This window comes from Lagopus leucura, unplaced genomic scaffold (genome assembly GCF_019238085.1).
Source record: "Lagopus leucura isolate 7727_CA_CO unplaced genomic scaffold, USGS_WTPT01 Super-Scaffold_73, whole genome shotgun sequence".
NCBI lineage: Eukaryota > Metazoa > Chordata > Aves > Galliformes > Phasianidae > Lagopus > Lagopus leucura.
In genome coordinates, this window is record NW_024962252.1 from 68548618 (window position 1) to 68571710 (window position 23093).

The window sequence follows — 23093 nt, forward strand, 5'->3', positions numbered from 1 at the left end:
TGAGAAGAATCTTCTGATATTTTGTTTTTGCTTGGAGGGGGGCACTTGCTTCTTTGTAAACGAGAGCTTGTGAAAAGTGAATTAGGGTCCGAACCTTCTGATCTTGAGCGACATGAAAAATTTTATTCACATAAGAAATAAAAATCAGTAAGATTTCTTGTGCAATGAGAGGTGGTCACGTGAGGGATGATTAGTGGGTCATACCCTAAGTCGATGACTGTCAGCTTGAAAGAGAAATGAAAACAAGATTTTATCAAGGAAGAGGGAAATAACATCTCAAAGTGTAACAAAGGGAACCTGACTTACTACTGTCCAGTTGTATTTGATCACAGTGTGGGATACTTTTTTAGATAATTAAAAAGGGAACGTACATCTCCTGTGTCTGCTTTTGAACTTGTGTATCTCTCTTTTGCAGAAGGTTTATAGCTTGGTTCAATTATTCGTTTTGAGCAGGGAAAAGAGATATATTACACAGATTTGAAATAGGTGGTATAACATAGCCATATGCTATTTATGCAGCAGTTTTTTGCAATAAATCTAATTTAGCACTGTCAGAAAAAATTAGACTTATTTGGTATAGCAGCACATTAGGAAATGATTGTAGTAGCTTTGAAAGTTGTCATTTACTCTACTTTACTTGCAATATAATCTTGGAAGGCTTTTTTTTCCTTCCTTCTTCCCTGAGTAACTCCATGAAAATGTCTCAGTCTGTTGTGCTGCAGTTGTAAAAACTGCAAATATTTCCCCAGCTGAAAAGAAGGTCTTGCTTTCAGGTAATTGAAGGGGAAAGACAGAATAACCTCTATTGTTAGCAATTATCTGAATGTATAGGCAGAAAAATCAATGATGTGGGGGGTATAGATAGATTCCCCCTTTCCTATAGGTTTTCATAGTGCAGCTGAAATTGTTTATCTCATTATACAGCATGTAGATAAATTAGCTGCTCTGCGTTATTATAGAAGGTAAAATATTTTACCTGCCATGGTAAGACCATATGCTGCTTTACGAAGACTGATACTGAGTGATTTGAAATAAATCGGCTCTGTCGTGTTCTGGCAATGCCTTTTGGAAATTTTGAAGCTTGTGAACGTTATGTCAAGATTATACACATTTAAATATCTTTCTATTTAATCATTAAAACATTTAAGATTATTGTACCGACATTGAAAGGACGCTGATGAAGTTTAAAAGAGGAAGAAAAAAGATAAGTGAACAAATAAATCCAAAATCATCTGTGAATTTTGAACACTGAAGTCTTTATAATAATTACCTTTTTTCATTTGTAAAGTATGCAGACGTGGTTTACAACTTAATTTATAGCCTTACAATACAAGTTTCTCAAGAAAAACAAAATGATATGCTTTCAGATTTCAATCTTAGGTTTATGCAAATTTTTCTCCATGGCATTTAAACTGCAAGCGGTCACATCAAATTTCTCTAATGATTTCATCTTTTATGCAGTGCGTCAGGTTGCTGAGGCAGCCAAAATGCTGCTGCGTGGAGCGGGTGTTTCGGGAGCGACAATACTTAGAGTGCTTGGGAGTAAGCAGTGAATTCAGATGAAATGTAGAAGAGACTGCTGCAGAAAACAAACATCTTTGGAAGGTCTTTGTTTTGAGCAGCTATTATTCAGCACTAACAGTAATAAGTTTGTGTGTGTACCAAATATTTACTTCAATTTCATTCAAATTATGTTTTGTATTTGTGTGACTAATGACAACAGGATAATGATTTATTATGGTTTAAGAAAAAATCTTTCAGACACTTGTATTCAAGGCTGCTGGATTTTTGGCTGAATTCTCTACTGGAGAAATGTTTCTAATTTTTATTCTTCTTGACTAGTCTTGGACTTTTCTCTCAAGTCTATCTGAAATTTCGATTTTACAATAAATTGAAATGCGTTTTTTTTATCAGCATTTGGTAATTATGAACTTAACTTTAAAAGCTGCCTTGTGCTTTTAAAAGCACACTGGTAGTCATTTACTTTGTGCTGTCACGGTGACAGTTTTTCTTTCCTTATGCAAGATTCTGCTCCTGAGATTCTCGCCTAAGAAAATATTTCAACAGAGAAACCAAAAGGTCCTTAATTAGAGACTTGATGCAACTTGACATTTAAGAGCATCAACCTGAAGGTTGTCATCTCTGTGGAAGGTAGCTGGTGGATGGAGGGAGGCAGGCAGGCAAATTACCTGAGCATGCCAGCATTGGCTGCTCCTCTGCTCTTGCCACCCCCGCACTTTGTGCCCTGGTGCCGCTGACTGGCCGGGGGGAAATGTGAGCTGGGAGAAGCCTGTCCTGAGCGAGCAGATGAGTGCTGCTTCTGCCGTCGGCTGCTCGACAGAGCTGACCTCCTTTCCCTGTCTGTGCTGGCAGCCTGGTGAGTTTAGTAGCATGCTGCCATTGGTTGCCCCTGTGGTATCCTGGTGATTCAAGTATCAAACTCTGCTTTTGCAGAAACAGGAGCAACTGTTCTTGATTAGCTGATCCTTGTTGTTCAGATGCCTTCTCCAGGGCTCAAAATAAGGATTAAATGTTTCTGTGTCATTAGATGGAACAATGCTGTGTATTCTGTTTGTCCCAAAGTTCCTCTTCCATTTCCAGTGCTTTTGTTGACCTGCATGTAGTTTCCTGAGGAGAAAGATCATGACATCAGAGAACATTTACTTGTGAACGCAGGGACTGATCCCCGTGTAAGGCATGTATTAATGTTATTATTGAGCTAAACTTACATAGTACTTGTCAATGCAATTTTTATTAGAGTCAAATTCAGACCTAACATAAGTGTAACTGCATTTCTGCTAATGAGATTGGATTAGCTCTTGGATTTGCTCCCAGAAAGCTTTACTTTAAATTCTTTTTTTTTTTTTTTTTTTAACAGAGTAATAAAGTGGTTGTTTCATTATAATTTCTTATAAAACTTAAATATGTATTTATAATTTTTCGCACTAAATTTAATCTTGGTGAAATAATTCTTCCCCCCCCCCCCCCCTTTTTTTAAGGGTGCCCAAGATGCAGGCAGTTAAATTGAAAGTTATTTCTTATTTTAGAAGAGACTGTCGAGGAGGTTAGTTAATAATTCAGGAGTTTGTTGCTATCAGAACCTATTCCTGAAAAGAAATACAGGCGCAGGAGTTGCTAAAAATGTATCCTCTTGACAATATGAAATTAATCTCAGCTTCAACAAAGAATCTTTACAATTCATCCTAATTTGTAAGGCAGTATTTTAACCAAGATGTACACGTGTGTTTACAAGGCTTGTAAGCAGGAAAAAATATTGAGATTTTTTTTCTCCTTAAACAGTGTTTCATTTTAAACATCTGTAGGCAAGTTTGGAAACTCATAAACTTACTTGGCTGTTCCTATTTTATCTTTGCATTTTCAGTCAATCTCTTTGTTGCACAGTGTTAAAATGAATCAAAGCCTTTCATTTATTATTTTTATTGTCGTATTTTTTCCTTTTTCACTTCTTTATATAGCTTTGCAAGTTCTTCTTCTCAGGGATTATGCCAGTCTTTGCAAGGAGGTATATGTACACGAAGAAAACCATATTAGCTGTTGTGTTAATAAATGACTAAAGTATCTTATTTTACTTCTGTATTATTTCTCTTAAAACCCAAACTGATCTTCATAAATTGAGCACTGCAAAGAACTTCATCTTCTGCTGGTTAGCAGAAGTGGATTTAAATCCACACCGACAGTTCATTTGACAATGACCTTGAGGGGCTTTGCTTCTTGAAGAAGAAAGCAGAAGCTTGCGGTAAACAAAGTTCACTTCTGACAGATGGATTGAATGACAGAAAGGTTGCGAGTGCCAGAATAGCCCTGGCAGAGGAGGAAATGTTCAGTGGAATCCAACAGGAGAGGAGGTGTGAACAGGTGCAGGGTTGCTGACGGAAGGGGAACCAGATGGAAGGAGCCAGAGCCAGTTTATTTAAAGGAAAAGGCAGAAAACACTGAAAGGCTGTGCGATCAGTGGCTAAAAGTGTGCATGGAAGAAGGTAAAAATTCACAAAGCAAAACTGCACAGTGGGATATCTAGCACTTAACATAACGGTAGTAATTTGTGAGTTCAGTTTTAAAGTTGCTATTGAAACATGTTTCTCCTTAAATCTTGACAGCATAAAGAAGAGATTAATAACCTGACTGAAAAAGAAAGCAACCAACCAACCCTTGACTAGTATACTACTTGTCCATTATTTCTAATATTAATGTGCAGACAGTGTTTCAGTCTGGATGATACCAAAATTATGCCGCAGCTAACCAAACCAGTGAAGGACCCATAAGGCTGGATTTTTGTTTTTTGACTCACCTGGCTGTATCTAGTTCCTGTGATATGTGGGTATATAAGCATGTCTTTTATTGGTATATTTCTGTAACACCTAGGCAAATCAACGTCAAGTACAATGTAACATTAGCATAGTATTTGCTTGGTTTTGCTTTTTGGTCACAGCATTGTCAGATTGTTGGAGTATGTGATATTTTGCTGTAGAATGGGGGAGAAGTCTAGCTTACCCTACATTAAATATCTTCACAATAAATTTTCTCTTTCAGATCGTCTTCAAGAAGAACTAATTGTTGTGTGAAGTTCTGCTTCTTCCCAGGCTGTTTGTGTGAGGCTTGATCCTTGGGAGGCAGAGAGTAATGTTCCTCAGTTCTTAACTTCATCAATAGTCAGGGAGAGTTAACAGCTTCAGAGCATCAGACCTGTGGCTAATATGGTAGCTTGACTGGAAGTTGTGTGTCTGCCCAAACAGAATGTCTGAAAAATTTGAGGTGGCTGTTCAGCAGGCATTCAGAGTGCATCTGTGATCTACTGGATCATTCAACTGTGCTGATCTGATGCGGATCAGGTGTGGCCACACAGTCACTTTTCTTCTGAATTAGCCAGAGCATGCAATGCGCTGTTCATGCTGACTTTATGCCAGCTGCAGGGGGACAGATGATACCTGATTCAGCACAAAGCTTGCTGGTATAAAATTAGTGTACCAAAATCATTGGATTTTTTTTTTTTTAAAACAAATTCAAATTGACAGACTGCGTTCATAGCAAATCAGATCTCTGCGTCATTTAGCTGCATCATTTTTTGTTTCAACAGTAGGAGCTTGAAGTCTGGATATACTGTATCAACAAGCTGAGCTTTGGAGTACAGATTTACAATGGTTCTGATGTGGTTTAAATCTGTGCTGCTAGTGAAAAGGCAATTCCATAGAGGGGTAACATGTGGCTCTGCCTGGCTACATACCCACACATCTCCAGGCCCTTGCTTAGGTTAATACTGGTGTCCACATGATCAGAGAGTTCAGGGAGCCGATTCTTTTGAAAAACAATCACTTGCTCCTGGTGAATTTGTATGAATGCTGATCGTCAGAGGACAAAAAGAATGCACCTTAAACTGACAGCGTTGCCTTAGATTGGCTTAAAACTGTTACGAAATCACATCATAAGAGATTGCTGGTACCAAATTCAGGAACAGCAATAAGTCAAAAAAATTACTCCTTCATTTTAAACATAGAGAAAATAATTTATGTAACTGTGTGTACGAAGTAAATGCCTGCAAAAATCTTCTATGTGAAGCAAACATTTCAACATTAGGCCATCTGTGAAAGTGCTTGTGGAACAAAGAGCAAAGGAGGAAAGAATATTTTGTAGAAAAGGGCACAGTACTGTGAAGTGCTTAGTGCTATGCACTAAGTGACAGAAACTACTTCTTCTCATGTAGTATCTTCATGTGCAACTTCTATGCTGTACTTAATGGCATGTTTCTGTGTGGTCTTATCAGCCAAGTAGTTCACAGTCTGATAGTAATAGCATTTACAGTTTGGGTGTTTACATGCAAGGTGCGTGTCTTGCAGGCAAGGTTTATGGATGTGCCAGAAAAAGAAACTTACTTTTTTTTTCTTTCCTAATAGTGAAAGAGAGGGCAGTTAGCGTTAAGCTGTGCCTTGGCATATGCTGAAATACCCAAGCTTAAAAGGAATTACAGTCTATATTGAGAAACTGGCGGTTTTCAGTACATATCTTCTGAAGGAAAAACACTAAAGTAATAGAACAGTGTTAGAGATTACTTATTTGAAAATTATTTATTTAATGCTGATTTTAACATTAGTGAGAAATCCAGTCTTTTCATTTTGTTAACAGAGCCAGTACCCAGCAATAGTTACAGCACCAGTAGTGCATATACTGAAGTTAACAGTTTTAAAGCTTCTTCATACTGTATAAGCCTTTATAGGAAGAATACTCTGTGTCTCTCAGTTCATATTCCCTTAAAACTTTCCATTTTTTACTCGCTCATCATCATAGTTAATGGCAAGTTTTGAAGTAGTTTTCAAGCATAGTAAGTAATCAAAAATAGAGAGGTCATTTTCATTAGCAGTCATTGATTAATAATATATTCTGATGCCTCTGGCAGGATTTAAAGATCAAAATGAAAGCCTGGACTTAATTTTTTTCTGTAAAACTTCTAATACTATATACTACATAAAGTACAAACATCTTTAGGAGTTGTAAGCGCTTCCCAGCTGTTGTAAATATACTTCAAGTAGAGGAAACTGGGAAAAAAAGTTTCAATGGAAGCAAGGAAGGCATATGCACTAAATTTCTATCTCAATAAAATTGAAATTCTCAGAATAAGCAGAATGTTGTGTAACAAGATTGAAATTATTTGGATTTTAGAAAGGGGGATGGATTTGTGTAACCTATTTTATTATTTGCATTGTGGGAAAAATAGTTGTAAGCAAGTTTATCAAACATTTATATCTAGTCTCTTGAGAACGTTGGAAATATAAACAGAGCTCTGTCTTTCTTGCTTTCTTCCCCAGAAATGTTCCTTACAGTTGAGGTGTTTTTGTGAAGTGACAGTACCCGGGGAGAGTTGTCTGTTCTGGTTGCTTGTCTCAGATAGGATAGTAAAAGGTTTTGTTTCATTCATAAACCTACTTTTAAGATCTTTCTATTCTAAAATTATTTCCATACTATCTTCTTCTCTTGCAGGTCTGTATTTGAAAAGTTTAATCAATTTGAATGTTTAATTTCATATCACATTTAAGCCCTTATCTTAAGGCATAACTTTTGTAATTGCTTTCTTCTAGCTTCTTCTTCACGTAGTTATGAGAAGAAAACTCTGATACTTCATTGTTTCTCAAAGCTTCCTGTGCCTACCAATGAATGTAAGTAGACATCTTTCATTATAAAAACAAAAATTTCCTAAGCTTCACTTCTCACAAGTAAGACTATTTGCATTCTTAAAAATCAAGCATTCCTCCACTTTTACTGAAGTATTAACTGAATCTCTGCAAAACGTGACCATACAAATGTTGCTTGTACTGAAGCTCACCAAACGCAGTGTGCCGGCTGGGGCAGATTCCAGAAACTTGAGCTTTCCACTGAGAAGACCTGGCAGCCAGCTCCAGAATCAGCATCCGGTCAGCTCCCAGAAACAGACAGAAAGAGCAGCTCAGTGGGTAATTCCCACAATGGGATACAGGAAGGGCAATTTTTCAGCTTCTTGGAGGGATTTGAAAAAGTGACCTGATCATGATGCTTTCAGAAGTTGTTTCTACATAATTCTTCCACTTGCATGCATGCATGCATACATTTTTTTTCTTCATTTATTTTTGGATATTAGAAACATTCATGTCATGCCTCTCCTTCTGCCCTGTAAAAGAACTGAGTGCCATAAAAACATAGTGTGGTGAGTTTAAACAAGTAGGGAAAAATCAATACATTTATTTAAAAAAATAAGGGGGGAGGGGGGGATTAAATACAAAATTTACATTGTTTTGCAGGAGGAGAACATGAAACACTGCCCAGCTATGTCCTCAGTCATAACAGTCCTCAGTATTAACAGGGATCAATTAGACGATTAATATTATAAGCCTTATAAAAGAAGATAACCAGAACTAAACAAAAGGTTCCTTGAAGCTTGACTTAAGAGAAAGGGAGGTATCTTCAGATTCTAAGTCTTATTATTACCTGACCCTAACATATGAGCATGTTACATACTTATCTGCTAGTTTTTAAGATATGGTAATAAATAATTTTGAATCATGACTACACTTATTACCAACATTTACTTCCTTATCTGCAGAATTTGGAATCTTACTGTCTTGTATTTCCTTACCTTAAGTATTTGGAACACTAAAACTTCAGATAACGAGTTTATAGAGTTATGCTCTCCATTGTAAATAACCTAATAGGATACTGCAGTGATGTTCAACTGGGTGGCAGGTCTAAAAGCAGTTTTCAAAGTTGTTTTGCGTTACTAGAAAAAAAGATTTAAGACTATACCTAGGAAGAAAGACTTCTTGGTACTTTTCAATTTCTCTTAGTGTTTTAGAAGCAACTGCTAAGGTTTCTCTGCTCATCAAAAAAAAAAAAAAAAAAAAAAGCAAAAAACAAATCCTTATCCTTCTGTGTATGACATAAAGATACATGTGGAGCACAGAGAGAAGAAATTTGTAAAGTGTTGTGAAGCAAACTATTATTTTATTTTATACACATTCTTCTATGACCTTTATTAGTATTTGAGTGCTTTCTGTTATAATAGTAGGAACTGTATTTTTCTAATATTTCACATAATAGGAAATACACGTAGACACTGTAACCTCTTCTTCCAGATTTTATTTTCTTTTTATTTAACTGTGTATGTTGCTATGTAGCTTGAAAGAAGAGCAAGGTTGTGCTCTGATTTTCCATCCTTCTCTTGATACCTGTAGCTGAAATAACATGAGCAGCCTGTAAGAAGATGGTTCAGAAAGCTACTTGTTATGCTTGTTAGGGCAGTCTGTTAGACCTGTGTCATGGAAACCTTGCAAAATAGACTGTATAAAAAACTTCTGGACCTTTGTATCCGGAGGTATTGGCTGAAATCCTTGAAGTTCCTAATGCACATAGATTTTTCAAGTCCTGTTATCAAAAGTATTTGAATTGATTTTAGTGCCTGTGGGCCAAATTTTTGTAAAGATACTAGAAATTCAGTGCTTAAGTACCTTCTCAAAACTATTCTTCCATTTGGTAAATGGGTAGCACAAGCTTGTATGCATTCTCAAAAACTCTTGGCAAGCTAAGGAAGACCTCAGTTATGTGCTGCCCATCTTATGACAGCATTTGCTATGCAGTAGTTCACAGTGTTGGCCTTCTTGGCTGCCTGTTACCTGGGAATGGGCCCATGTTTGACTGGGCATGTGGAAGAAGTGCTAGGCTCCACAGGGCCTTTTGCTGCCTACGTGTGAGTGTTCGTGCAGAGTCTGGGAGTGGGCTGTTACTGAGAGCAGCATTCCTGGTTGTTCAGGTATCGCAAACATTTGGAACAACAGTGCAATACTGCCAGCTGCTCTTTAATGATTTATGAACTCCAGTTTAAAATAAGTATGTCTAAAAGCCCACAAGATTTTGTAATTAAATATTTAATTAACAAGAAATGAAGATGTCAGAAATGAGATTATTATAGCCTCTGATGTGCTGCAGGACTTACATAGTTGTTAGAGTATTTTAATTTGTTCAATTAAGTTTGTAGTCCTTACTAATGGATCCATTAGCTTTTTACAAAATGCCGTATAGTGATCTCATGGAAAAATCAAACAGTAGAGGGTACGTGGTTGTTTCAACATCATAGTTGCTTTGTGAGGAGGTTTACTGGCAACTTCCAGAGTCAAAGGCCTAATTCTGTGCTGTGATTCATCTTGTGTTTCCTCTTTTTGTATTTTTACTCTTGGCAAAACGGAAGTTGTACGGACCTATTTACTACTAAACTGCACTGTGACATTCAAAGTTGTATCAATCTAAGTTTTGTTCTTTTGTAGGCAAAAATCTGTTTATTTATTTATTGTCAAATGTCACTATGTCACTAATATATAAATTCTTTTTTCTTTCCCTTTACTTGGATAAAAGTAGTCTTCTGTTGAAAACTGGACCTGTGAACTAGTTTTCATTTACTAATGATGGAGAAGGGGTTTGTTTCTTTGCTTGTTCTACTAAATTTGGTGACTCAAGTTGAGCCAATGTGCTTTACACATTAGCTTTGATGTCAAAGTGAATTTTCACTTGATTTTCAGCAAAGATTTTTTATGGGTTGCAAATGATGGATGGAATGAAGTTCTGTTCTTCATCTTCCTGTTCTATAAGCTGCAGCTCATTGTGGCCTTAGTTTCACCAAGAATTATTTAGAAAGAAGTTAACTAAGTGGGCTGTCCTTGACAGCGATAACTCAGGCTCAGAGCAGCAGGTGCTCCAAGAAAATCGCTATGGAAAACATGTACTTGAGAGCAGAGGTCAAGGAGAACTTAAGTTTGTCTCCTTGCTTCTGACTACATGGCACAAAAATGAAAACCACCATCAGTTTAATACTTCTGCTTTAGTGAAATTGGCCCATGTGATGGCCAAATCCGCAACTATAGGCTTTTACTGGATGTTTCAGGATATATACTGTTAAAGAACTTTAATTTTTGCTACTTTCTGTTTTCAGTGTTTTCATTCTGTTGGAGAACAGGCTGCAACTCATCCATTCTATATCGTTATCATTGGTAACTATTGTTGATGCTTTAAAAAATTCTGGCACAATTAATCTTAAGCCATCATTTCAGATTCTAATCTTACTTGCATCATCAATATTGGACTGTGCTTCCCTTGCATTTCACTGTCTTTGTGTTTTCCTTTAGTCAACATGAGAAATGTTGAAGCTATTGCAATAGAGAACCTACAGTGCTGGAGGAGTGTAACTTTCTCTTGTCTAGCTACAGTTGAAAGGTTGTTGTTTTTTTTCTTAAACCAAGCTCACTTTCTTTCACGTTTCAGAGTAATTGCAACTAAGTAGCCATTGTTAAACCTTTCAAGATTGTTGCCTTCCTGTTCTGCTGGTTGTGGCAGGAATGCTACTAATCGTTCTAAAATTTCTTGGGCCTTTTTATACATATTTTATGCACACTTTTTTTTTTTCTTTTTTTCTTTTTTTCTTTTTTTTTAATGTAGGTATATGTTGGGGACATTTTCTATGAGAGGACAGAGAGACTGAAATAAGGGGGCACGGAGGGTGTCAGATCTCTGTGTGAGTGATTCACCACTCGGCTCAGACAACTTTGTCTCCAAGCAGTTTTTCATTCCTCAGCAGCTCTAAGCACCTCAGGTCTTGCTCTTGTAGCACTGGATAGGTCGCAGTCCCCAAAATACTGAGACTAATCAGCTACAATTCAGCTTAAAGACTTACCTGTGTCTTCTTACTCTTTTAGTCTGTTTTTTATGCATTACATAAAGTCACCAATTTTCACCCACTCCTGTACACTTCAGATATAAGGAACTCATCATGAATCCACTGTTTCCAAGGTCCTGTTTGTTTGCATTTACAGTAGGTAGCCTAGATGCATTGCTTTTTTGGGTGAATCCCCTTAGCAAGAGGATGTTTTCCATTTATTTTGAACTCTCCAATAGCATGAGTTCTTGTTGGACAGGAGGGACCCCATCAATGAGAAATGGACCTGTACAGGCCTACCTTGGTAGCTTGAGCTCTCAAAGCATGGAACCAGTCAGCTAGCTGTGTTTCAGATGACAACTTAGTACCCAACAGCAATCTCACACAAAGGCACTGTAAAACAAAATACTGTGTTGATGCCATTTTCTGCTGCTGGAAATGTCTGGTGGAAATGTGAGGTGCTGGTGCATTTTGTTTTATTTTTTTAAACAGTCCAGGCCTCATGACAGCTGTCTGAAGGCAAAAGACATTTGGAACTGGAAGGAAGGGCTTTTTAGATTATTTTCTTTCCCGCAAATATGAAATGTTTTTTCATATTAAAGTTTTCCAGATTTGGAGCTTATACTTAAGAACTGATGTAAGTATTACTCCTTAGTACAGCATCAGTATATTTACAAAGTAATTCTGAGAGTGATGTGATAAAGTATAAAACAATGTTTGAAATATCCTTGAACAATGTGCTTTGTTTCCTTAAAGCTATAATATTCCTGCTATTGAAGTGTATTATCTCTGTCAAATCGCTCAGTCCCACCTCAGAAAAAGCTGCCTGTGATTTCAAAGGGAGTTTTGCCCCAGGTACTGCTTGCAACATCAGGACCAGGAATTAGTGTAATGTAACCCACCATTTGTATTGCTTTGGGGTAAATTTAAGAGAGAAGATTTAACATTGTGTATGTCATGCTGAGATATTGCAATATCTTGGATGGGTTATTAGGCACTGATCCAAAGGTTAAGTGCAGCAACCACATGAGATGTGGCTTTATCCTTACATGATCTGTGCCCGTGTTCTATTTTGTAGTCCCCTGGAATGGAAATTATCACTAGAATAAAACAGCACGTTTCTAAGACTTCATTGGAATCTATCCTAAGCTATAAAATGTAGTTTCAATACAAGTGTGTGTGTATGTCCTTTGAAATCTAGAAATCAGTCCTCGTATGTGTGGAATTTTGAATCTACGTCCAAATATGCACAAGAAAAATATTTACGACCTCTGGGAAAGTCTAGATATAAATCTGTGGTTGAGGATCTTTTCTAATTTATATGCATATATCTTTTTTGTTTCTTATTTTCCATGCTGTTTTTGCTTGGCTTGCATTAAATAAAATGCTTCAATGGAGTGTGGTAGTCTAGCATTTGTTTTGCCTCAGGAGTAGATTGCCCCATCTTGCATATCTGGTCAAGTAAATTGCTCTCTTGCCTGTGTACTTCGATAATAGTACTGGGCTTTAGACCTTCCTGTACAGCCCCCTAGTGAGCAGGGCTGCAAGGGCTGGGCCTGCGTGGCGCTAACAGGCTTCTGTGTTGTAATGGATGCATTCATCTCCTATTTACATAAATTAATAGTTAAAACTTGTTTGGTTGCTTAAGAAAACTCATTAGGCTTTTAGAGTAGCTGAATTATGAGCACTGTGGCAATTGCTCCCATTGACTTGTCTCCCGCTGGCTCACTGGGAACCAGTCCATCTCAGGGTCAGGTCCCTAAATTAAACAGATAGCATTTAAAAGAAAATACAAGTCATCTGTTCAGTGCAAAATGCATGTTGAGGAAGTTCCTTACAAAAAAGAAGTTATGTTTAAATTTAAAAAAATAAAATTATAGTCTTAATAGCTAATTTTCACTCGGGAAATAGGTCATAATTTTTACCCATTTTCTACTAGTCACTAGAGAAAGCTTGACATTGTAAGAGAAAGGTCAGCTTGCTTAACCTGCAGTGGGATAGAAATGATTCATGTGAAAAGCCTGGTCAGATTCTGAGTTTTGTTTTTCTTAATTGAACGTTCTGCTTTGCCTTTTTACCTTATTTTACCAAATTTAAATTTTTTTCCTTTTTTTTAATAGATTGGAGAAAGAGAGCATTCAGCGCAGCATTAGCAATGAAGCAAAGGCCCGAGCCCTTCAGGCCCGGCAAAGAGAGCAGGAGCTGACACAGAAGATGCAGCAAATGGAGGCCCAGCATGAGAAAACTGGTAGGTGGTAGGGAAAGATTAGAGCCTGGGCACTCACTCACAAGCCAGGCCCACGCCTTACTGTGAAATGACATCAGGAACACCTGTAACCTTTGGCTGGCCGAAGGGAGCAGATGCTAACTACACCGGAGATTCCGAATTACATATTAGTTAGCGTTTAAAAGAGAAAATGGAAAGTATTGCCCACTGTCTGTTGATTTCAGAGTGCTGCTCTCACATCTGTTGCACCATCTGGATTATGAGTTTATTTACCTGTGTTCAAGAAACGTAAAGCTGAGAGAGACCACAACAAAGTAGAAAAACAAAGGGCTTGTTTTTGGCTGGATTTTCAGGCACACATGTTATATAAAGAAAATAGCATCAGAAGCTCTGCGGGAAATGCTCTGAGCTTACAGTTAAAGTCTCCTGAATAGCATTGAACAGTTCCCACAGTACACACATTATAGCTACTCTAAAAGCTTAATGAGTTTGCTTCAGCATCCAAACTGGAGAAAAGCTTTAGCCATTAATCGGTTCTTAATTCACTGTCGCAGCTGGATGTAATTCACTGGCTCCAAATTGATATGTTCCTTTATTTAATCTTTGCAGCCTCAAACATTTTTAGCATTAGTATGAGCCCCCTCCCAACACCCCCAATCTAGAAGAAAGATATTTAATCCCTTGCATACTTCAGTTTGTCATAATAAGAGACTTCATCATATTGACTTAGCAGATCAATAACTCCTAACCTTAATCTGTGAGTAAAAATGGATTTTACAAAACAAAAAAAGCCTTTTGTTATTTTGTCATGCCAGTAAATTTAACAAAGGGGCATATTAAAACAAAAAATAATTTTTAAGGAGGTAGCCTCTGAGCATAGAAAGGAGAAGAAGCTTCAGCTTTTATGGACCGTGATATGGACGTATTCATATGTTTAATGAAATAGCATTCTTTTCCACCGGTCCTTTAATGCCTTTGGAAAAATGATGTAGCCTGTATTACTCCTTAGCAGTGCCAGTTAATACCTGAAGTAGCAGGCACATTTACACCTCCCGTTGATTTGTTTTTTGCCTTTTTTGCAGCATTATCGCAGTACTAGAGGACCTTATCTTGTGTTGAGGGATTGCAAACAGCTATGTTATAACTACTGTCTACACAGTAGGAGAGAAGAAGCACTCAGAATCACAGAATTCTTGCTCTAGACACCGCATCTACATATGACCAAGTGTAACTTTGCACAAGAGATGTATAAGTTACCCTCCTGGTGCATTTATTATCCCAGTACATAAAAGCGAAACAACTTTGAGGTTGAGTATGTATACAAGGAGGTGCTGAAAATAAAGAAACCCTTGTGTATTGTGATCTTTCATGCATAAAGGAAATTTGGGTAGTAGTTGTCTGTGATTCTGTGAATGATTTTAAAAGCAGGAATCAAGAAAAACTATTTTGGACTATCTTCCTCTCAGAAGAATAATGGTCTTTTATTTCTAGGTCATGAGTTTTGGTGTAGCCCAAGCTACTGGTAGCTGAAATGAATTTATAAAAACTGGATAATAAGTCTTGTATCTGATCATGAGAGACTGAACATAAATTACAGTAAGCACAGGACACTGTAAATAAAATAACCACCCTCTAAAAGGACAAAATAATGCACATTACAGTCTGCGTGCTTGGATTACTAGCATATCCTCTGCACCAGCTGAACAAGCAAAAGGCTGCTAAGGCTGCTAATTTTATTCCTCCCAGAAATATCAATAACCTTCCAGCTAAAAATTAAAACCACTGGCTGCAATATGTAGTCTTTACAGGGATTCCTGTCACACAAGACCTGATTCAGTGGTCACATCACCTTAACACTTTAGGTTAGCTTATTCTGACATACAGCCTTTACTTGGTGAATGGTGATGTTATAATTCCATGTGCATGTAGCTGGAGTATGAAGAAACATACCAAAACCAGTGGGATCTAAACCAGAGAAATAAAGAATATATTAAATAGTTTCTAAATTCTCTATACGTTTATGTAATTTTAAAATGATTTTCTAGTTTTCTAATTTTATTGTTTCTAGTAAATGAATTGGACTCATTGCTGACTTCCCAGAAAACATTCATAGGAAAATTAAAGAAAGAATGTTGTTTGTTGGCGAGCAAATTGGAACAAATGTCAGAAAAATACAGGTTAGTGTATTTTCTTATCCTGCCCCCTTTATTATTTTGACATGCTTCCTTATTTTGTATCTGTTTTTCAATATTTGTTATTGTTCATCTTGTCCCAGATATTGCACATCCTCTCAATATAACACATGCCATTTAAGTAACACGGATGGATTTTTTTCCAAGACAGTTCTCATTTTCTACTTTTCAGATTATGTTTGTGGCTATTAATTTAATCTTCTTGGTTTTAGATAAATCCAGTTTAAAAATTGCTTACTATATTATTTCTGATGTTCTTATTCTTAATATGAAAAGTAGAAAGTTCTTAGTGGAACTACAATTCCAGTTTATCAGAAACTATGTTAAAAATAGTAAATACTTAACGCTCTCAAAACCATAGCGTGTTGCTTTAGTTATTTACTTAAAGCTCCATTCATAACAGTACACGCCGAATAATTATCTCTGAAAAATTTGTTGTCATTGAAGCTGTGATTCTGCTGACGCTTATTATGTGGTGCTCTCATTTAGAATCAGTAGTAGTGCTACATACGAAACCATTAAAAATTCTGAAGTACAATTAAAATTAGAAGCAATAACTGGTTTAAATAAATGCAAAAGTAGGAAGGTATTTATTTAAAAACTGAGTTCTATAGGACAGGAATATTGCAGTTCCAGCCCTCATATTCCTTCCTTGTCATTACTTTCATACTGAAAAATATGCAACATCAAATAGACTTTTTGTTGAAACTTTCTGCAAGGTCATATTAAGGGTAGTGGGAAAAAGAAAGCTGAAATGGTGAGGTAGTATTCTGCGACTTCTGTAAATCTCATGCAAAATGCATTTGGCAATTAAAGGTAGGAGGATTCTTTTGTGGCTTATGTGAAGTAAGAGAAACATTCAGCAAAGATAAAACTTGTTTTCAAGATAGATTTCTTCTGCTGGGTGGATTTAATTATCCTGTTGAACTAACAGCAGGGTCAACACTCACTTAGGGAGAGAACTCATTTATCCCAATATCCTGTCTCCAGGGATGATCAAAGGGGAATTATATAAGTAGATGATGCTTTCCACAGGTACTGCCTCCACTGGCCATCCTACTTTCCATGGAGTAAGAGGTGTTGACTAGCTGTTAAGTAGCTGAAGTTGGGAGATGAATCCCACCATAAGTATTCAGGGGAGAAATTAGAAACTTGAGGAAATATAAGCCATCTTCCCCTGCAAATGTTGTGATGGGTGTTTGAGAGAGAAGCAAACAGAATTTTTCTTCTGAAAAAGCAGAGCTCCTTTGCTAAAGTAATATAAAATCTAAATAGATTCAAACCATATCGTTATTCCAGCAATAAAAATGCACACAGACTTTGTTGCTAGAGCTCAGAATCACAGACTAGTAACTGTAAAAGGATAAAGGAAAGACAGAAAACATACTGTGAAAACACATTATTCTCTGAAAATAAATACCAGAGATTGCCAAGTGTATCTCCACCTAGCAGCATTAGCTGACTGTGTCAAGAACCTGAAAGGGGAGAAGGAGCTCTCTTGGATCTCCATAAAGTTGTATACTTTGCACAAGGAGCAGTGTGGAAGAATGTATTAAAACAGTTTTGAGAAATGGCCCCAAAATAGTTTGAGATTGCCTGCATTGGAGTGGGAGCTGTTGCAGGCAGTTAAAGGGCTGGACAAATACGTACGGGAAAAACTAAGCGTGTGAAAAGGAGAACTGAAAGGTGAAACTGGAGATGATGGAAAATGGTAACTTAGTGAATGCTTCAAAACTGATATGGTCAGAAGATCAGATGCGGAAAATGACTTAAACTGGATTTAAAATGCATGAACATTCTTTAGCTTTCAGTAGCATCTCTCCAAAAGGCACTCTTCACACTCATTCTCATGTGCTATAGTGTAAAACTGCAGTTCTGGGATAGAATGCTGTACCTTTGTGCTCAAAAAAAAATTCAGAGAATTTTTTTTCGAAGATTTTATAACTTAGGTCTTATGTACATTAGTAAAAGCAGATCAAGCTATTTTTAAAATGAGATGTAAGAGTAACTTCATATTTTTCTTGGTAAAAAGAAAAGGGTCCACTCCAAATGAAAGGCATTTCAAATTTATTTTTGATGAGTGCATCTTTGGGATCTTTGAGATACTCCAGGATACCTCTGAGTTGTGTGTGTGTTGCTCGTATTAAATACAGGCTTTCTGATAGATGTAAATTTTTTATGAGCTAACCCCCTCCACAGGATTAAAAAAAAATCAGGGAGACAACTTCAGTCAAATTATGAACCCCTCAAGCTGTGCAAAAAGAAGGTAGTGCCTGGGAAGGTTTTTGTATGCAGAGGCGTAACCATAAGCCATAGTCCTTTGTTGATTTCTTCTTTTTTATTTTTTATTTTTTAATTTTTTTCTCTGATTGTCGCTATCTGAGTTTCTAGGTTGTGGATTAATGCTTAACACTGCCCACTGTGTATTTGTGATTTGCGTTTTGTAATTAAGGGGAACAATGGGAGCCCATTGGGTCTCGTTATATATAATGGTTGGTTTAATTTGTTTCACTTCTATCTTGTTAATTGTAAATTGATCATTAAGATTTGAATTCTAATCTGTCACCAGGGTTGTGAGTATTGAAGCTAGAGCAATGATCCTGGTTTTAATCACTGATGATGAGAAACAAATTTTATAATTTTGGTACATATTGCAGTTCATATATTTTAACACTGTATTTTATGGTGTTATAAATATTGTTAAATGACTTTTAGTGTAGTTTTACTGTTTGGACTATAATGTATAAATTATATTACTGTTTTGGCAACAGTAGGCATCCAACTGTGTGAGTTTAATTGAAGTAAAGAACACACACCCGGCTGAACTATTTTTCTGCGGGTTTGGTTGACTGCAGTCAATTGCACTTCAATACCAGGAGCAGAGTGTTTGCTTAGGGTAGCCGTGTGAAGATGTGAAACAGAGATTCATCTGAGGGATGAATCATTAAAATTACATGCAGTGGTACTCGTTGAGATAGCAGAAAATATTTTACAGCATATATTTAATGTATCTAATTGCTGTACAAGTAAATAACTGGTTTTAAGGGTAGGAAAAGACAGTGCTTAAAAAAGCCAGCCTCTGTGCTGTGAGTCCAAGTGCTGCTATGCGAAAGATGATTCAGAGGACAAAGGCAGCTTTGCCCCTTTAACATTCAAAAATCAGCTCATCCTAAAAATATCCCGTGTCCAACTTTAAGTTATAACTATTTAACATTTGCTGGTTCTTTGCCTCTGTTGTCTGAATGTTTTGGGTGAGCCTGCTATTTTTGTGGTATTTTTTTCAAGATTGTCCCAGCAGGAGTAGTAGGGGTACAAATTTAACTTGCTTCTTAACTTAGAAGTTGAGTCTTACACAGTAGATGGCTGGATCCAGAGGTATAGAGGTTTTTTCTGTTGTTACCCCCTTCAGCAATTGCTTTGAATAAAGCCCATTCCTGTTACGATGCTGAGTGAACAGAGCTATTTAGGATCATTTGTGCAGACCCTGTACTGCTCCTGGAATGACTACTCATAGTGTAAATTTGCTATCACAGTTGCAACAGTTGTTTAGGCTTGTTACAGGTATCTTTTCATTACCCAACAATGTTGAAATTGTTTGAAAATCATGTAGAATGAACTGTTGTGTAATAAACTTTGGAAAATAATTTTGGATGAGTGATGTGTTTAAAGCTACAGGAGAAATCTTTGTCAGACAATGATGGAAACTCTCAGTATGCATGTTGTTGGGGACCAGTATTCTCTTTTTAACACCAGTACCTGAACTTCTTAATACTGACTTCAGTAGGCATTCTACCATTCCTGTGTGCTGTCCTCTAAAATTTCAGTATCATGAAATACTTGAATCTAAATGTTCAGAATCTTAGATACTTAATTTAGAATGGTGATCATGTAAATAGTATTTTAGCTGGAATAGATGCGGATTTTTTGCTGAGTTTTTCAACTGTAATTCCAAAAGAGATGTATTGGGAGAAGAGTACCTAAGTAACATGGTTCAAAGCATCTGGCATTTAGAGCTGTGTGTTAAGAGATTAGAGATCGTGTTACTTATGTTCTCTGGGAATTCAGTATTTTATTCAGTTTCTTCAGTGGTAATTTTCAGTAGTGTTTTGATTCCTTCAAGCACCTTCAAATGCACTGGAGATGAGCAAAGTCCCTTCAAAACTTTGAGATTTTTACCTCTTCGAAGTTGCTTCTGCTCTTTCTGTGAATCAGACAGCTACATATAAATGCAGAAAAAGAAGCAGCATCCCATGGTTGGGGAAGCCCCATGGAAATGATAAATAACAGTATTTGCCTTGTGGGAATACTTGTAGTTGCATTTTCCTGGCGAAAAAAAGGAAACCCATCCTGGTAGATGAGTTTAACTGGGCTGGTCTCTGTTACCTCAGATCTCTTGTGTGCTGCTTTGCAATGGACCTTTACTTTTATCTTCTGATTGCCTTTCTTGCATCATCAGTACAGACGAAAGACTGCATTCATCCTGTGTAATAAGAAATGTATTTTTTATTTTTTATTGCTGACATTTCACAGTTACTAGTATTTTATTTTTTTTTTAAATAGAATTAGGCCTTAATTACCTCCTTATAATCCTGCCCGCTGTTAGGAAGCTGTCCAGAAACTCATTCATCTAAGTTTGATGTGAACATCAGCGTGACTCTGATGTATTTTTCATTGACGTTCCATAATAGATCCATAACTCCATATTTAAATTATATACAGTCTTCTTCCAAAGTTGCCCTTGCTAAGTTCTTTCAGATTCACAGATGATATCCTGTATTGTTCTCCATTTAAATATGAAAAGATTATGTTGTCATTTCCAGATCTGTCTTGTCAGTGTAACATGTTTTTGAAGGAGTATTTATTCCCCTTGCACTTTGTTGTGTTTTTCAGAATGTCAGTTGTTGCATTCTCTAACAGCCAGGAAGGTAAAGTCTCTTCCTTCTGTATCTGCAGCATATTTAAGTTTATGATTTAAAGATATCTCTGAAGCTTTTTAACCTCAAGATCTGGAGTGGCAGATGCCATAAAACAAATTTGCCTGCTTTTGATTCTTACGTTCTGATGGTATAGCAGATTCTGACATGTTCTCATTAACCTTTTCCAAGGAGTTAAACTGTACAAGTGCATAATGTATATTTTATCACAATTTTATCTGAGATCTTTTCCTGATATTAAGAAACAGCTCATGCCTGTTTCTTCATGGGCTGATGGTTAGAGATGTAGCAAGTAACAGTCCCAGGTCATTCATGGATCTGGTGTTTCTGCTCACCCGTGAAGAATAAGAATTGCTAGAAAGTGACTAAATTTCTTAAAGGCTCTGCCAAGCGTTATGTAGATTAGAGTGTGGGTATTATTTTTGTTGTTTCTTTAGCTTTTATTAATTTTCCTCTTTTTGTGTGTGTGTCATGCAGTGTTTTGGGCATATCAGGGCAATAAAGTTTCTAAAACAGTAGTACTATTCGGAGTTCAACCTGTGAAGTACAATTAGGGCTGAAAAAGTTTCTAGTACCCATTTTTTGAATTAGATGTTGGCCTTTACCAACAAAGAACTTGGAAGGAGCTTTCAAATGCTTAACAAGTATGGATTTACATGTATTGATGATGTCTAATAGCAGCACCTAATGTCAAATGACATGCTTGTTTAAATAAAGCTGAAATTAGCATAGCCAACCTATGACTGAGTAATTGACGTATTTACCAGACACACTGCAGCTTCATGTTCTTCCATTTTAAGAATATTTGAAGTAGTTTCTTGTTTCTGTAAGTTCTACTAATAGCCTTTTTATGCATTATATATAATGTATGGAATTTTATAAATGCTGAAGCCACATATTGATGGCACACTGCAGGATGAAATCTGACAACATCCATCATCACTGTGCTTTACTTCTGTAGATCTCAAGTCAACCAGCTTAGTCAGGAAAAAGAGTATCTTCATGGCAGATTGGAGAAGGTGCAGAAACGGAATGATGAATTGGACCAACAGTGTATCCAGCATGGGAGAATGCATGAGAGGATGAAGTCAAGGTAGGAGGTCCTGTTAATCTGTTAGCAGGTGGTATGTTATACTGTACCTGTTAGGCTGTAAACATAAAAATGACACTAAATTGTTTGAAAGTAATGGTCTTGCTTTATGAAAATGACCACCCTTCCCCCCACCCCTTCAAGCATTCTGTCAAGTTTTTTTTATAACATCTTTTGCTTGTGCCATTTTGGATAAATAAAAGGAAAGCTTGAACAACACAGTCTTCCAAAGAATTTAAGCCTAGTACATATGTGTGTGGGCTGCTTCGGCTGTTCTCTGTTCTAACTTGGATGAATTGTCTTACCATAAAAAAAAATAAGGAGGGAAGGGAGGGCTGAGAAGGAGAAGAGGAGGTTATTCAGTAGTGTGAAGGTAGATTACAGATGTGGATTCTGTAATGCCATGTAATGTTTTGGTTTTTATTCATATTGCCAAATTATGTTTCTTGGTAATATTTAAACTTACATAAACAAGAAAATCTTGTTGAAGGTCTTAGTATCCAGAGAGCTATTCATTGCTTCCAGATACCTCTAGCCTTCTCTAAGGATACTGACTTCTTGGGAGTAACTGGTAGCAGCTAGAGTGAAATATTTCCTCCAATATACATTGACTATTCTGGACAGTCTCCAGACTACCTTGTGCTGTGATTTGTGTTAGATAGTCTTAAAGATCACTCTGGAGACTTTTCTTCTTGGTACCAAAAGAATCCTGTGCCTTTTCACTCTGTTTTCCAGTCTGTATTTAGTTTAAGGGTCATTGAAGTGAGCTGAGACGTGGCTGGGGAGGTGGGAGAAGTAGTGAAATGGCATTTCTGCAAGTCCAGCCAACCTAGCTATTTCTTTCTTGTCAGTACTGAAAGTCAAGGTGCAGTTTAAGCTCATTTGGGCTAGCTGGTACTGACAGAACAAAAGTTAGTGGTCTGTTTTTGAGTACCTGACAAGAACATAGCTTGCACTGAATCTGCCAGTCCTGTTCGTTCACTCCATTCCAACTATGGGCTCTGTCTATCTATATTACACTGTTTCTTGCAAGCTCTCTTTGTTCTCTTTTCAGTCTCCCAGGTCCCCTTCCTTTCCTTTTCAGATTTTTCTGTCTGAGCCTCATCTTTTGTAACCCAGAATTGCTGTAATTTTTTATAGCTCAGAGAGCAAAGAAACTCAAAATATCTATGTGATTGTGTCTCCCATCTATGTGACTGCATAATTTTTCCATTGATCTTACCTCCCCTTTGTTTTCTTCTGGTGGATTCTTCACATTTGGGCAACACACACTGAGGAGTTAATTTTACTTTTAGTGGGGAAAAAAGTTCAATCTTTTTTTTTCTTTTTCCCTAGCTGTTCCCCTATGCATTAGTATCCCCTATGCATTAGCATTAGTATCTAGGTGAATTTCTGTGTAAGTTTTTAGGAGAGCCTTTCCTTTTGGTAAGAACCAAACAGACGTAGTGGAAAATGTTTCTCATTCTCT

General features: G+C 36.9%; 1 protein-coding gene across 2 annotated transcripts in view; it reads left to right on the plus strand.

The window, feature by feature from the left end:
- Positions 1 to 23093, plus strand: part of SDCCAG8 (SHH signaling and ciliogenesis regulator SDCCAG8) — a 100315-nt gene that overhangs the window by 43188 nt on the left and 34034 nt on the right. For both annotated transcript variants that reach the window (XM_042862196.1, XM_042862197.1), the window contains 3 exons: positions 13303 to 13430; positions 15478 to 15586; positions 21497 to 21628. In XM_042862196.1, the coding sequence (XP_042718130.1) occupies positions 13303 to 13430; positions 15478 to 15586; positions 21497 to 21628 (369 nt within the window). The remainder of the gene's footprint in view (positions 1 to 13302; positions 13431 to 15477; positions 15587 to 21496; positions 21629 to 23093) is intronic.